General features: G+C 41.1%; 1 protein-coding gene across 2 annotated transcripts in view; it reads right to left on the reverse strand.

The window, feature by feature from the left end:
• OLA1 (Obg like ATPase 1) overlaps positions 1-17,502 on the reverse strand; it is a 149,297-nt gene that overhangs the window by 58,991 nt on the left and 72,804 nt on the right. For both annotated transcript variants that reach the window (XM_060256890.1, XM_060256891.1), the window contains exon 5: positions 12,888-13,063. In XM_060256890.1, coding sequence (XP_060112873.1) covers positions 12,888-13,063 — 176 coding nt within the window. The remainder of the gene's footprint in view (positions 1-12,887; positions 13,064-17,502) is intronic.

Here is a 17,502-nt window from a genome sequence, read left to right on the forward strand (position 1 = left end):
AATAATCACTTTTACTCTCCTATAACTGATTTTTTTTCACTCATAAATGTTTTAAAAGTGGCTAATGTAACACCATTTCCTACAAGGAGAAGATCAAAGTGCTATATTACAAATGCATTATGATTAAAAAAGCACTGTGCAGCCTTGCTATTAAATGTTCTTTAAACCCTAAAAGGCTTCCCATAGATCTCACTTGGCACTGCATATACAACCTTTGACAAGTAATGTAGACCATTTTTATTCATTGCCTAAAATTGTAGGCAATTATGTGCGTCACACTGGCCACCTGCAAGTTCTGAATGCCTGCTCCAGTTGTCAGAGCTAAAAACTAATGTCGGAGGGGATTAATCTAGGGGGAGAGAGTCCTCTTTAATGGCTCCAGCAGGTGAAATGGCCCAGCTGGTTACTATGATGAGTGGCCAGAATAGCTTATGTAGAGACATGCAACAAGATTACACATTTTTTTTTAAAGAATACATAGTAGAACTGTCTGTGGGCCCCTATCTATTTTTCCATATTTTCTTCTATAAATAAATAACTCACTTAAGCTTAAAGGAATGAATTTAAAAGCTATTTATCGACTTCACTCTTAACAACAATTCCCCCTCTCCCCAAGTAATCCTGCTTAACTAGTGAAGGAATTTTATATTTTTTCCTGATTTTAAAAAATTAATGTTAGTTATAAATTCCCATTTTTAAAAAGCCATTAACACTGCAAAATTTTCCAAACACTCTATTGTATAAAACTGGTGGTGAAGTCTTTTGGACCAAACAGTTTGCGTTCTTGGCTCCGCATGATAACGAGACAAATCTGTCTTGCAGGTTTGGTTTGTCCTTCAATTATCTCTGCATAGGTAAGCAGCAGTTAGTGTGTTTATGAAGGGTTTTTTCCCCCTATTCTTATCCAAATTGTTCCGTTGACCTTATTCACTCCAAACACAAAAAGAATTAACACTCAAGATACCACTCTAGTTTAACTTCAGTTTGTCAAACTACAAGCACCTCAACCATTGTGTACTGATTTCCAAAGGGGCCCTCTCCATCTTCTCAGAGACTGCCTCACAATCTTCCCCCTCCCAAACCCACCCACCCCCAGATTTGCCACGACCCTGACTTTAAACATCTATCACAAGATTTCTAAAATTATCTTCTCCAACTGCTTCCCAGTGACCAGGGTTAAGCAGACAAGAAAATTTTAATTTGTTTTCATACACATTATGTAACATTTTATATTTTAATTGATGCTTTATGCACTTTTTAAATATGTTGTAGGGTTGCCAGCCTCCAGGTGAGCTTAGAGATCTCCTGTAATTACTTCATCCCCAGACAACAGACATCAGTTCCCATGGAGAAAAACGTCTGCTTTGGACGGTGGAGATCCATCCTATCCCCAAATCCTGCCTTCCCCAGCCTCCACCCACAAAATCTTAAATAATTTGAAACTGGCAACCTTAAAGTGTTGCTTTATGGGCAACCCATTTTAAGTCCTCTGTACAGGACAGGACAGAAACGGAAATAAACAGAGGAAGTGTTTACAGGTAAGTATGCCTCTAAGCAAGGTGACTTAGGGCAGATCTCCCTCCTTACTCCCAGGGTTTTTTTGAACAGGAACTCCTTTGCATATTAGACCATACACCCCTGATGTAGCCAATCCTCTTGGAGTTTACAGTAGGCCCTGTACTAAGAGCCCTGTAAGCTCTTGGAGGATTGACGACATCAGGGGTGTGTGGCCTAATATGCAAAGGAGTTCCTGCTACAAGTACCTCAACCATTGTGTACTGATTTCCAAAGGGGCCCTTCTCCATCTTCTCAGAGACTGCCTCACAATCTCCCCCCCCAAACCCCCCCCCCCAAATTTGCCATGACCCCACCAATCCCAATCAATACTGCTCAAATATCTAGCCTTCTATGAAGTTACAGACAAGAAATGTCAAATTCAAGTAAGAGCAGAGTCAGGATGGTTCAAGTTACCAGCAAATCTCCCTACGGTCTTTGCCCATGGATCCAGCAAGGCCTTAGCTGAATGAGCAGCTGTGATTTCTCTTGTTTACTCCATCATCCCCCCAAGACCATCCCCAAAATGAAAAGCCATGCTTTAAAGCAATGAAAGGGAAACACAATAAAATCACCAATATGTACGCTTGATCAAGATGGGTTATCATGTTAGTCTGCCCGTAGCAGTAGAAAAGACCAAGAGTCCAACAGCACCTTAAAGACTAACAAAATCTGCGGCAGGGGATGCGCTTTTGTGAGTCACAATATATCTTGTCATTCCTTACCGTCAAGATTCAGACCGTTCCCTGAGAGTGGAACCTTAGTCCACAGACTTTATCATCACTAGGGCCAGCCCTGCCACTAGGCACTTGCTTAGGGTGCTTGCCTTCTTGGGGCACCAAATTAGGTGCCCCCCATGTGACTTGGTGACATTATCGGGGGGGGGGGTGCCAGAAGTTAGCCTTGCCTAGGGTGCCAGACAGCCTAGGGCCAACCCTGCTTATCACATTTCAGGTGCAGAGGAAGAGGGGAAGCATGCTTGAACTGTAAAAAGAGTCCTAGCTGGGTGCAAACAAGAGAGAAGCAATCCAGCCTGGCAACCTACTTCCCAACACACAGGGCAGTAGTTCCCTGCAGGGTGACAAGGACACCATGATGCCTACCAACAGGTTTCCTGGTAACTGTTTCCTTCTTTAACAAAACGTATCTTAGTTTGTTAAAGAGATCCTGGCCAGTTGTAGGGTAGTAGGTGTTTCATCTTTGGAAGCACCATCTTTGTGTCTACAGGAACACTCATTCAGAAACCACTACCTCTAGTGCAGGATAATGCTCAGCTTGCAACTTCCCAAAACTCTATAAATGATGCCAGCACCCCATGGAAGCCATTTCTAATTGCCTCCCTCTGGCAGTCATTTCATAGTGGCAGCACTTCCCCATTCTCAAAATTCCAAAAGTTCTCACAGGCCAACTTTTTTTTTTAATTTCCAATGGCATTTGTTGCCAAATTTGTTTCTTCTTCAACGAAAGAACTCTAATTTGCTGCCTTTAAGTGCATCCTGAAGTACTGGGAACAAACTCTATGGTACAGAAAGGAGCAGGAGTAGACCTGGTTAGGATGGCACCCTCCCCCTCTGGTCTTCTGAGATTAGATGAGTGGCAATTTGGGAGAAGGACTTCTCAGTTATGGCACCAAAGCTCTGAAACTCTCTCCCCAGACAATATCGCCTGTCCCCTTCTACTGCCATCTTCCAACAGTGGGTGAAAACGTTTTGGTTTTCTCTAGCATTTCTTCAATGATCTCTCCTCCCTAACCAATGTTTTGTTTGTTGTTTTTATGCTGTATGTATTTTAACTCTGTTTCTAATTGTTTTAATGATGTGTGTTGTGGGGGGTTGGTTTTAATGGTTTTAAAATGTGATTTTATCATGTGTGTTTTAAATTGTTAGCTGCTTTGGTCCCCCTTGTAAAAGCAGAAAGGCGAGATACAAATTTTGTAAATAAATAAACTGTTTGTTAACTATGAAGGCACCATTTACCATTTGCAAATACATAATCACCCTGGTTAGCTTAGCATTGCTTTAAAGCAGAAGAGACATAGACAACATGATTCTCTGTTTTCATCCTAGCCTCCTAGTAAGTAATTCTCCGCTGAAGGAAAGACCATTTATGCTCAATGATGTGTGTAAATTCATTCTCTCGGCCAGCCAGATTGCAAGAACGACATAAAAAATAAAATCACTTACTATGTGCAACAGTTAAATTCACAGAAATATAGCAAACAATGCTGCAAAGAGAATTGCCCATGACTGAGCTCTTGCTTTTTAAAAAAAGAGAACAAATTTGCAAACTTAAAAGATTTTTAAGACAATATCCAGAACATAACCCAGCTATCAGTAAACTTGTGTGTGTGTGTGTGTAAACTACTATATTTTACATTACTACCACTGATTCATGTATAATATTTCATACATGTCACCAAGTACATTAAAAAGCCTTAAAGATAATATGGGATGCCTCTGGAGAATTATATGGCTTTTGTAATAGAAATATTTACAACTGCCAATGAGATACAGTGGCTAAAATGTCAGATTAAGATTTGGAAGGTCCAAGTTCAAGTTTCCAGTATATCATTAAGCTTATTGGATGACTTTGGGCTATTCACAGCAGTAGTGTAGTGTGATACATTAATAAATGCATAAGAATAAATCTTGTAGCTATGAGTTGCTTTGGCAAGAAAGCTGCAAAGAAACTGGACCATTGGAAGAGAAGTTCTGCTCTGAGTCCCAACAAGTGCTTTCTTTTAATGTGGAAAATTTTAAATTTAAATTTCTAAAGATCAGTTGTTGCTTAAAACTAATTACAATGAATGGATGGCTATTGCCAATATAATATAAGGCAAGTTTGGTTGGTGCAGTTGTAATTAATGATTGCCCCCAATAATCCTGAGAGTTCACCTATGTTTTATTGATTTGCAACCCTGGGGGAAAGGAAAAGTCTTCTGTGCAAGCACCAGTCGTTTCTGACTCTGGGGTGACGTTGCTTTCACAATGTTTTCACAGCAGACTTTTTTACAGGGTGGTTTGCCATTGGCTTTCCCAGTCTTTTACACTTCCCCCCCAGCAAGCTGGGTATTCATTTTACCAACCTCGGATGGATGGAAGGCTGAGTCAACCTTGGGCCGGCTACCTGAATCCAGCTTCCACAGGAATCGAACTCAGGTCATGAGCAGAGAGTTCAGACCACAGTACTGCAGTACTGCTGCTTTACCACTCTGCACCACAGGGCAGAGAACCCTGGGGAATCGGTATCAAATCACAAACGTATATAATAATCTCAATAAAAATATCAATTTATGATATCCCTGACTGGCTTTGAAGGTCAAAACCAAAGCTAAAATTCTTACTGGTACAATCTTCTGTCAGACAGGGGAAGAGCTGTTGTAACCACCTGTCTGATATGGAGTTAACAAGTAAGCAAAGTGCTGAGATATCCCAAACAACTTCCATGGATGAGAGTAAAAAAAACACATTACACAGTTTTTTGGGTGCGCTACAATCAGCATGTCTTTTGCTTCTTAAGCAGTGTAAAAGAAGTACGTGCTATATTGTCTTTTGTTTTCTTTCCATTATTACTCCAATAAAAATAATTTCCTCATGAAGTTCTGAATCTAACATTTACACCCCAGTTCATCCGTTTTCTTTCCCCTGAATATGTCAGTTTCAGTATTTATTCTTACTGCAACATTAAATTAGATCAAGATACTTTTAAAAAAACAGTTTACTGAATATGTAAGTAAAGAAAAACAAGCCAAATCAGATCACACTCTATTTAATTCTTCAAACGCTTTCCAGAAAATTTATGAATTCTGACATTTCCAGAAAATTTGTATCATTGCCAAAAAGTGACTTTTCTTTGTTGCTTTAGGGGATCTCCAGATCATTCATATCAACATTTTACTCATAATTACAGCCAAACCTCCTAGCCCACTGTTTCCCATTTTCAGGGACGGGACCCGGTACCGGGCCACGGAAGCCTCAGTACCGGGTCACAAGAAAAGCCAAAGCTAGCCCTGCCCCCAGCATGACTTCTGCTCTGCTTCCTTCCCTCCACTGTCTCTCTGTTGTGCAGAGAAAAAGCTAGCCTTGAAAACTGACACAGGCTGCAAAGCCTGAGCTCTGTTTGGCTTCCTTCCTTCCCCCATATCTGTGTTGTGCAGAGAAAAGCTAGCCTTGAAGACTGACACAGGCTGCAAAGCCTGAGCTCTGTTTGGCTTCCTTCCTTCCTTCCCCCATCTCTGTGTTGTGCAGAGAGGAGCTGGGCTGCCTCTCCTTCCTTCTCCCCCTCTCCCAATGTTTGAGAGCTTTCACGTGCCTTGCAGTATGTTCTTTTAGGGAGATTTCCCCGGGAGGCCTGGGCAGCAAAGAAGGGGTGTGTGTTTTTTTTTCAGCCGGGAGGGGTGGGGAGTGGGCATTCCAGTAGCTATTTTTTTTACCAAACGACCCCAGGGCAGAATTGTTGCTGGCTGGGGTAATCTGATGGTGAGTAAGCCTTTTTTCCCCTTTGTCCCCCCTTCTTTCTTTTTCCTGCTGCAAGGGATGCTCTATCTGAATTCTTGGTGCTGGTGGTGGAGGGAAGCAACAGTGGGAGGGCTTCTAGTGCCTGGCCCCACTGGTGGACATTCTGGTGCTTTTGGGGCATTGTATGAGAGAATTTTGTACTGAATGGTCCACTGGCCTGATCCAACATGGCTTCTCTTATGTTCTTTCTTTCCATGTCTTTCTTTTCTTTTCTTTTCCTTTCTTCCATTTCATTCTTCCGCTTTCTTTCCTTCCATTTTTACTGGATGAAACTTTTCTGTTCATCATACTGTTGTTGCAGATATAGGAGCTCTGTCGATGAAAAATTGGCATCCCCAGTTGTAGCCAGCTGGCCTTTCTATGAGATTTCTGTGTGAGTGAGAGAGGTGTGGGGCAGAAAGGGATTATTGGAGATTACTGCTGTATATCTCAACAGCGCTGGAAGTGATGGGACTATGAACTTGGCACCATTTTACTGGTCCTGCTTTTAACAGCTGTCTGACACCAAAATTAAACTCTTCCTGTAGATATTAAAAAGGATGAAAGAAGTTTGCCGGCTAAATATCTGCACAACAGGTTGCTTTTAAAGGCATGGGAAACACAACCAGTAAAAAGCTGCAAGCCCCTCATAAATATCCTTTTTGGGATAACTGCAGAAAAGCTTGTATGAACTTTATATAAGTTAAAATTAATTCATTAGTTGTAGTACAATTCTCTGCTGCCTTTCACAGCAATTTCCCAGTGTTTCAGTCAAGGAAAAGTATGAAAAATAGCTGTCAAAAGATTTTCTTGAAACCAAGCAAGCTTGGTTGTAGCCTGAGGAAGAGTTCCAGTAGTAGCAGCTGAAGGAAGGGCCTACTAAATGTGTCAGCATATTTTGAAGTAGAGCAGCTGCCACGGCCCAGTGTGGGTGGTACACAGTGCTGGCATTCCTGATTGCAATGGCAACAGCACTTCCAACTGCATACACTGGCCAGTGCTGTTGAGCAAGGGGTGTGTAGGTGGTGCAGGCAATTGAACATGGGCATTAGGAGTGCTTGCAAGCTGGAGAAGAACACACAAACAGATAGGTGCATGCAGGTGTGAGGGCGGAAAGAGAGGACCCTGGGAATGTATGAAAAAGTTGCAGACCACCCACTTTCCACCCCCATTTTGGCTTGGCATGAGTTTCAGAAAGATTTTTCTGAAAATGAAGTTACTTCAGACGAAGAGGCAGATTTGGGGGAGTGCCCTGGAAGTGACATCACAGGAAAAGGTGAAGTTTCATTCAGTGTGCCCTGGAAGTGACATCACTTGGCCCTTGACCTGGAAATGATACCACAGGAAATCACATAATTCCTGTCTCCTGGCTCCACCCCCAAAATCTCCTGGCTCCACCCCCAAATTTTAGTGGGCCACGAAGGAGAAGTGTAAAAATAACTCGGCCACGGGAAAGAAAAGTTTGGGAAACCCTGCCCTAGCCTAACCAAATGTTTAAGATCTACCACATGAAAGCTTGCTGAGAGATTGGAGAATCTACAGTACAATTATTTTTCCGCTGAGTAACAGATAGGTATTATCCACTCCAACTTGCAACAGTTTCAGTGTATAAGCTATCAAGGAGAGTCAAAAATCCCTTCATCAAACACAAGTAGAAACAGAGGTCTCTGAGTCTTTTTATCTCACCCCTCCCTCCTTCTGACTGAAATGAAAAGACTCTGAGATCACTGTGTGATGAAGGGAGCTTTGACTCTCAAAAGTTATACCATGGAACTCTTGTTCTCAGGGCTTTTTTTGTAGCAAGAACTCCGTTGCATATTAGGCCACACACCCCTGATGTAGCCAATCCTCCTGGAGCTTACAGAAGGCCCTGTAAGCTCTTAGAGGATTGGCTACATCAGGCGTGCGTGGCCTAATATGCAAAGGGGTTTCTGCTATAAAAAAGCCCTGGTTTTTCTACAGCAGGCCAACATGGCTACCTTCTGAAACTATCTGAAACTAAGGTGGTCTCGGTCCTGTGACTAGGCAAGAAGCAGGCCTGAAGCAGATCAAAGAATTATGCATCATCCAGGAATGCCTGGAACTGCAAAAGGACCATGCTGTTTTTATCATCCTGGGCACATCAACAAATGGGATACTCCACATGTGGTGGAGGGTTCTCCATTTCTAATTACTGGATTCTGAGGGGCCTTCAGTACAGTCAGCATTCAGTACTCTTGGCAAGATGCATTTATGATTCTCAGCCACAGGAATAACACTTTCAATCAGTTTTTTTAATTTATTTTTATTTAGAATTTATATCCCGCCCTTCCCACGGGATTTACCAATTAATTGTGACATGAAGAATGATCACCTCACTCCCCGTGCATCCTAATATTTCAAGCATGACTGAATAAAATCAACCTCCATTTAAAATATTTAATTTTCTCACCTTTTTTAAGCAATGATTTTGGAAGATTGAGATTGTACGGCTCATACGGATTCTGAGAAGTATTTGTTTAGTCTACTTGTAGATGACAAAATTCTTTCACTCACAAGGTTGCTAGTAAAATAGTTTGTTGGCTACTAACTTTCAGAGAGGCAGCTGCAAGACTGTGGGTGGGATCAGATGAAGAATTTGCCACAGCGGTCTCTTGGCCTAAAAAAAAAGCCACCTCTGAAAGAGATGCACCATGCCAACCACACTGCACCAAGCACAGGCCACGCACGTGCTTAGAGGAGCATTCACACCATTCCTCTGTGTGTGCGGCATGTGTATGGTGTGCCCCAGCTCTTGATATGGCCAAGAAGACGCAGCAAGAAGTTTGCTACCAGGAAGTTCCTGCTAGTTATTCAATCCTTTCTCAGCCCGTCCTACAATGAGGTAAGGATGGGAGGGTACATTAAATCTGGGGGAGGCTATGGCAGGGCAAAACTCCTGTCTGATCGCATCCTATGTGTAGCATTTAAGTAATGAGGAAATCCCATTTTCCTGCACATAACCACCATGCTGAGTGTAAGGCACTTTTGTGGAGTATGAGATACAAGGCTAAGACATGGATGGCCCAGGCTAGCCTGATCTCATCAGATCTCAGAAGCTAAGCAGGGTCGGCCTGGTTGTACTTGGATAAGCGACCAACCATGAAGTCCAGGGTTGTGACCAGTGTTCCCTCTAAGCTGAGTTAGTGTGAGCTAGCTCGCAGGTTTTTAGCCTCTGGCTCACACATTTTTGTCCTAGCTCAGGAAAAATGGTCCCAGAGCAAACTAATTTATGCAGCAGCTCACAACTTTAATGCCAGTAGCTCACAAATTAGAACTTTTGCTCACAAGACTCCACAGCTTAGAGGGAGTACTGGATGTGACACAGAAGCAGGCAATGGCAAACCACCTTTGTTTCTCTTGCCTTGAAAATCCCATGAGAGGCCATAAGTATAACTTGATGGCACTCTACAGACCCACAAAATACATGCCCATCTTTATTGGACATGGACTTATCAAAGTTAACACAGAAATGCTAAAGTTAACACAGAAATGCTACATTATACTAAAATATTCTCTTGATGTGGTAGAAGTCAGTTTGCTATGCAATATTTTGTTACTTCAAACTATTGTACCAATAATTAGTTGGAGTGGCTAAGTGGGTTGTCTTGAAGGAAGGGGGAACCTTTTGCAGAAGGTCATTTTTTTCCAAAATTTCTCTAAACTTCACGATGGAACGTTTAAGGACTGAACGACCTGCCTTGAATTTCAAAATTCTTTCAAACCATCTGCACAGATGGATCAGCAAAAACTGCTACAGTTGAAGGCAGTTTTATTTAGGACTGCCTTTGACTAATTAAGTTGTGGGTGGGTCTTTAACTGGCAGTCCTAATCGTGCTTATAAAACTGAGGTCTTTATTTTTTATAATTTTTTTTATTTAGAAAGGTAGCTAATAAATGCTATAAATAATAAATAAATATTGTGGTGTGTGATAATCAAAGTATGCAGTATGCCAGCTTCAGGATACAACATAGATGGCAGCTGTGTCCAAGAGTGCCATTTACCAGCTTTATCTGGTTAGCCAGCTTCAGCCTTTCCTGGGCAGAAAAGATCCTGCCACTGTGGTACATGCCCTGGTTACATCGAGATTAGATTACTGTAATGTGTTCTTCCCTTGAGAAATGTTTGGAAACTTCAAATGCTATGGAATGCTGTAGTCAGGATGTTGACTGGAGTTGGTAATGTATCACTCCAATCTTGGCCCATTTACATTGGCTCCCAGTTTGTTTCCAGGCAACAGGGCTTTTTTTTTTTTAGCAGGAAAGCACAGGAACATAGTTCCGGCTGGCTTGGTGTCAGGGGTGTAGCCTAATATGCAAATGAGTTCCTGCTGGGCTTTTTCTACCAAAAAAGCCCTGTGTGAAACAACGATGATGTTAGAGAGTGTAGCCTAATATGCAAATGAGTTCCTGCTGGGCTTTTTCTACCAAAAAAGTCCTGTCAGGCACAAATCAAAGTACTTGTCTTGACTTTCAAAACCATATACGGTTTGAGACCAACAGACCTGATGGACACCCTACTGTTCTATGAACCTGCCCAATCAATCCAGTCATCTTCAGAGGCCCTACTTTAGGGTGTACCACTTCTGAAATTAGGCAGGTGGCAACCTGGGAGAGGGTCTTCTTGGTCATGGCACCTAAGCTGTGAACGCCCTCCTTCCTGACCAGTGTTTCAGTTTATGTTTTCACATCTTTGTACATATCTTAACACTGTTTTTAATTTGTTTTAATGATGTGCATTTGGGTGGGTTGATTGTAATGGTTTTAAAACATGGTTTTTATCACATACATTTTATCAAAGATTTCAGGTTTTCACGGCTGGTAACATCATTAGGGTTTGTAGAATCTTTCGGGATCAAGTCCCCACCAAACAATGGGCACATCCACAAACCAATTGCCCTTTCATCACACCCCCTCCAGCCTAGAAATAGCAGCTCTCCAGCAGCCCTGGCCCCACTAAATGCACAGCAGCCAAGAAGGTCTGAGCGCCTGCTCCGGCTGCAACGCCACTGAGGATGTTCTCCGCAGCTGAGAACGAAACGTCTGGAAGGAAAACTTTCTCCAGTAGAACACGGCACTTGATCCCGAAAGATTCTACAAACCCTAACATACATTTTAAACTGGTGGCCTTTGGGAGGGCAGAAAGGCAGGATACAAATTTTGTAAATAAAATAAATAAATGCAAACTTTAGCTCTTCTTCTAATTTTGGGTTCTGGGGGTCTGTGCTGTGCCCCAGCAGCATGCCCAGAAATAAAAATATGCACACCAGATGTGATGTGGGAGCAATGACAAGCTAAAACATAGCCAAAAACCTTCAGAGGACTGAAGGGTACCAGGGAAAAGTGCAACTGAAAAGACACCTGGGAGAAAAACAGAAGGTGAGAGAGTAAATGGACAACCATGCATCCAGTTGACAGCCAGGTAACTAACTGCAAGCAGTAAGCATTTAGAGACTGTTGCACTAAAAATGTGGTTATATTTATAGTTATATATTAAATATGAACATTAATAATTGTATATGTGTACTTGGTGGGGTGGTGCATACTCTGGCTCTTCTGGATCATGGCATAAGTATAACTGAATTAGCTGATTTGACTTTCTAGTATCCCAACTTTTTTTTCACCCGGTCAATCATGGTTCAGGAGTAAGGTTGGGGCCCCTGCATTCTCTCACAGGTGTCAGCTGTATTCAGCCACATAAGGCAGGGGTGGCCAACGGCAGCTCTCCAGATGTTTTTTGCCTACAACTCCCCTCAGCCCCAGCCAGCATGGCCAATGTCTGGGGCTGAGGGGAGTTGTAGGCAAAAAACATCTGGAGAGCTACCATTGGCCACCCCTGACATAAGGGAATCTAACAAGGTCTTATTCCTTTATTCAGAACTCCCTGTGAATAATACTGGCAGAGAGAACAACTAGCCACATTGAATAAAGAGAGCCTCCACATTTAGAGGCAGTAAACCTCTGAACAACAGCATGAGGAGGTGACATCATTGTGAGGTCATAGCCTCTATGCCCTGTTGTTGGCCCTCCAGTAGAACTGCTTGGCCACCATGTGAGACAGGATGATGGACTTCCCAGGCCACGGGTCTGATCCAGCAGGGCTCTTCTTATGTTCTTAAAGAATGTGTGGTTCCCTACAAAAGGCATCAAATGGTGCATGCATACCCCTTGCTATTCGCAGACAAAATGAACAGAGCTCATGTGTATTAATACTACTGGTATCACTTGTCTGTGTGAAGTGTGACATTTGTTGGCCCTTTGAGCCTGCTGTTCCATTTTTTTCTTGAACCTTGTGTTTGCCCAGGAAGGACCCAATACTTTCATATGAAAAAGGGTCCCACTACTGTACAACAGCTTAATGCTTAACTAAAAACTTGTTAGTCTTTCAGGTAAGGTGCCAGGAGACTCCTATTTCTGCTACAACAGACGAACACAGCTGCCCTTATGGAATTATCATTTCATATGAAGTCACCTTTTAGATGCAAACAAAATGGATAGAAAACAGACCATATGAGGAGATGCATTAGCATTCCCACCAGACAAGTACTCTTTATACACATAATTCTAAGAAATTGTTGTCTCTCGGTCCACAATTAGAACCTGCAACTAAAACAGAGGTGATTCCTTTAATCCAATAAAGGTATGCATTGGAACAACACTGAGGTAGGAAACTTAATAAATTTGGAGCTAACTAGTTTCTCCCCCTTCCCTCCAGACAGTGAACAACTGCTGATGAACACAATGCCAAATCCTACCATAATTAAAATTAATCTTCACCCAATGCAGTCTTTTTAACCACTGAAAGAAGTTCTTACTTACATATTCAGGTTTTAATTTCTTGTCACCTCCTCGCACAGCCACTTTTTCAAGTTTGTCTATAATGGGCATGATCATTTCCTCATCTTTTAGCCTAAGCTCCTCATGTATTATTTCAATGTCACGAACTGGTTCAACACTTCCTTCAATGTGCGTGATATCGTCATCATCAAATGATCCTTTGGGGGAGATAGTAAAATCAAATATTAAACAGTACTCTCATTTGACAAAAGCCAACAATTTACTTAACGGATCTAAGATCACACATACACATACACACAAACAGAAACACACACACACACACAAAAGCCCCACAAATGAAAAAGTAGACAAATGTGCATTACAGCCACCGGGATTTTACAACACTTACCTGCAAGCATATACACGCTAAACAGGAAACATATCAGCAAACTGAACTTTTAAGGGTCGGGGGTCAATTCAATTCTTATGAGGTGGCCAAATAAAAAGTATAACTTTTATCTACAACAGTGGTTAGAAACAGAACATCTTAAGTCATTCACTAAGTGGACAGAGCCAGTATTAATTTTTTTTAATGTAGTTTATGTCAAAGAATTCTGAAGTTCTGTCCTACAGCATAGGTTTCCAAGGGAAACAGGATTTACAAAAGAAAAAAAAAAGGTCTGAAAATCATCTGGCAGACCTCTTCCCTGCTTCAAACTACTTTATCACTATGGTTCTGACGGTGATTAGATAATGAACCACTCAGACACACAATTTACACAGCAGCTAATTTCGTCGGTCTGATTTGAGGGTATGGTTTTTAGGGGGCCATCAAAGAAGCAGATGAAGGTGCATTTGTCATATATGAGTGACAACCATTCACACTATCTCAACCAAAATAGTGCTGGCCCTTATTAGAAACACATGCTATTATCACATATTTAAAGTGCAGTTGAAGCCGTAATTTCAAATTGCCAACTGGAAACATAAGGGTAAAACAACCAGATATTACTGAAGCATGTGTACTGACTTTATGCCCTTCGGAAGATGTAATGTGGCAACATAATTCAATGGAGATAACTCTTGAGATCGATAAAGAATCGCACAAAAACAAAAATTATAAATATTTCTACACAGAAGACTATAATTTAAGAATTTAGACCTATTTGTGATTAGTTTGTAACATACATTTAAAATAAATTTTAGACACTGTAACATAACAAATCCCTCCACCTCCAAAAATACTACTTATGCATTAGTTGGACTGGATTTTTCCCCCCAGTCTCAATACAGGTTAACAAAAGAGTAGAATTTTGTTTACTGAACTGACTACCTAGCTTAGAACCACATGATTTGAATATTTATTCTTAGCTGTATTTAAACTGTGAAATGCATTAGTAAAGAGTTACAAGCCATTCTGTAACTGACTAAGGGGCAGGAAAATCAATCACCTATCACTTCTTTCCAAAGCGAATGGCTTATATTCCGCCTATCAAAGTATGCTTACATTGCTGGGGAAAAGGAAGGGGGGGGGGTTATACCTGTTCCTCTCTCACACTGCAGACCCATTTTTAACCTCCCCTCATCCTGTCTGCAAGAGTCTAGGACCAAAATTTTAGGGGCTTCATGAGACACAGTAGGAGAGAAACAAGACTCCACAAGCAAGATTCCACAAGCATCAAGTTGCTAGCTGTTCACAGAATACAAATTTCTTTCTTGTCCTAGGTACACATCATAGGAAACATTTGTGGCAGCTGGTTAATATAATTGGTAATACAGTGCTGCATGGCAAATGGTGTGCTGATTAGAGTGTTGGGCAAGGAGACCTCAGTTCAAATCCCTAATCTGCTATGGAAGCTCATTGGGTGACCCTGAGCCAGTCACACTCTCAGACAAATCAACCTCACAGGGTTGTTGTAGGGATAAAATGGAGGAGAGGAGAATGATATAAGCCACTTTGGGTCTTCAATAGGAGGAAAGGCGGGGTATTCAGAAAGAAAATAAAAATTGAACTTATCTATGTTTTATGGATATTGTTTTTTTCTATTCAAAGGCTTCTTGAATTACTCAGTAAAGCAGGAAAAGTCTGCTTACATTTTTTTCAAAATAGCTCTAGTTGTAAACCCCCTCCCCCCACAATCACTTGCAACTTCACCATGTCCACTGTTGTTCACGTGTAAAGAGTTTGGGAGTTCTGTTAGGCCTATTTGATCCTACCTCCTCACTTGAAAAATCAAATCAATATGGAAGTAAGGATTTTTCAAAATTTTTAAAATTGCATCTTAACTCAGAACTTTCTTCCCCCTTCCCTAGGACTCTTTAAATATGGCCACCTTGTTTCATGCTTCTGAAACTTCAAGGTTAGACTACCATCACAAACTCTATGGAGGGCTGTCCTATAATGAGACTCAGAAGCATTACTTGGTTCACATCAGTGTTCCCTCTAAGCTGAGTTAGCCTGAGCTAGCTCAAAGAGTTCCAGTCTCCAGCTCACACATTTTTGCCTTAGCTCAGGAAGGATGACCCCGGAGCACAATAATTTATGCAGTAGTTCACAACTTTAATGCCAGTAGCTCACAAAGTAGAATTTTTGTTCACAAGACTCTGCAGCTTAGAGGGAACACTGGTTCAGAGTAAAGCATTTTCTGCTGACTGGGGCACTCAGTGGTGAAAACATACTGCTCTTGTCCCGACAGATACAAAAATTTTCAACAAGAGTTGAAAAAGTTCAATTTAAGGTGGTAATTCTTAAGACAGACATGATGTAGAAACCACTTATTTCAACTAGGGGAAGGAAACTTCTGTTCCACTACTGGAAATTTCAGTCTAGATCCAACCCTTTGACTGGGTGTAGGAGCAGCGTTGGGAGCTGGGAAGCAAGAACAAGGCTGATGCCCCAAGCCAGACATCCACCACCACCCCTCACTTCCATCTTCATTGCCTCCTTGAAAAACTGAATATCCATTTGTCTTTCAGCTACTCAGAAGTCACACATTGTTCCCAAACGCCACTCTGATCATCCTTAGAGTTTACAAATTTCTGTAGCTCCTAAATAAAAGTCAGAATTTATTCTAAAAATTTGTATCCTACACCTTTCCACCCAACTTAAAGCCCCAAAGGCATCAAACAATCTGAATATTTAAAATAAAGATAACACATCCTGGGTATTATGAAAATAGCAAACATTGATCATTATTAGAAAATAAGTAAGAAAAACAGTTTTCAAACAAGCTACTTCTTTAAAGCAACTATTTCAAAATCAATTAAATTGAAAAGGTAGTCCAAAACTATTAGCAAGACTTATACAAATATTTTATGAAGTCTGGATTCTGCAGAAGGGTCAAAAGAATTTTTTTTCAAGAATCTTTGCAATTTATACTGCTATATAATTGGATGGGATTCATCCAGATTGTTTTGTTAGTATTAACCATTGCTAGTTTACTCACTGATGCTGGTGAATTGATAGCTCTTAATTGATGACTTTAACTTGGTGTTGCTTTAGTTTGAGCCCACTGGAAGTCCATTTTATGGATATTAATACTCCAATAAACTTTTTTCAAAAAGAATTAGTGATAAACTCCCAGTGGGAAGGTTACAGATCAGTGAACCCCCTAAAAGTATTCAATAAAGTAAATGAGAAATAAGAGGTTGATTTCCAATTTGAACATGGAAAGCAAAGGTTGCAATTAAGAAGACTTTAATTAGCGGAGGACTGAGCCATTGTGCTATAAACATCAAGCATACTGGGGAACAGAGGGCATACTATTTTGACCCAGAGCACATATTGCCTACTGAAACAGATATAACCTCTTCCATCATATCCTACAAGACTTGTTTATGGAAAACATTCTGAAGTTCAAGAACCCCCCTTCAGTATCAATGAAGAATATCATGGAACATTCTACAAAACATAGAGGCCAAAAGTGAATCTGGACATCTGAAATCTCTGGATTGATTCCTCATGTAAATAACAGGAGAGCTGTATCTCATCTTTGGAATAACCATACTTAAAAATGCAAACATAAGCATGGCCATGAAGAATGAGCTCACAGTCAGAAGTGGGTATAGAAAAGTGGATGGAAAGACAGAGCTACTAACTAATAGAAGTACCTTTGAATATTTAAAAGGCCCTGGAGAATATATTCTTTTTTTAGTCTAGGTAATCTCAGCCAGGTACTTGTTAAAAATATCGCAAGTGAAACTTAAAACACAAAACATGTTGACCTCTGGTAGGTACAGATGTACAGTTCTGATTATTATAGCACATTAAGTTTATCATGTTTAAGGGGGCAATGTCCCAATTACCATGTTATGCTTTTGTAGTGCCAACAGCATCCTTACTCCCTTTTCCTTCTATGGAATCAAGATGCAGAGGCAAAAATCAACATCAAACACTGAGCACAACAATATTTTCAGAAACAAGAGAGGAAGAGGGTGGAGTTAACAGAGGAACATTTTCAGTCCAGTGCTTGCCATGGTTCAGCAATGATCATTAAGTTTTAACTAAACTGCTGTAAAAGCAGCATGGGTCTCCAGATAAAATGCTGTAGCAGCCAACTCTGAAAACTGAGACAACAGCTGTGCATCAGCCTCCCAGCATTCACCATTTGTTAAGTGTTTCCCATCAGGTGACCAGTACTGAATTATGACATAGTTT

This window comes from Heteronotia binoei, chromosome 16, assembly GCF_032191835.1.
Source record: "Heteronotia binoei isolate CCM8104 ecotype False Entrance Well chromosome 16, APGP_CSIRO_Hbin_v1, whole genome shotgun sequence".
Lineage (NCBI taxonomy): Eukaryota > Metazoa > Chordata > Lepidosauria > Squamata > Gekkonidae > Heteronotia > Heteronotia binoei.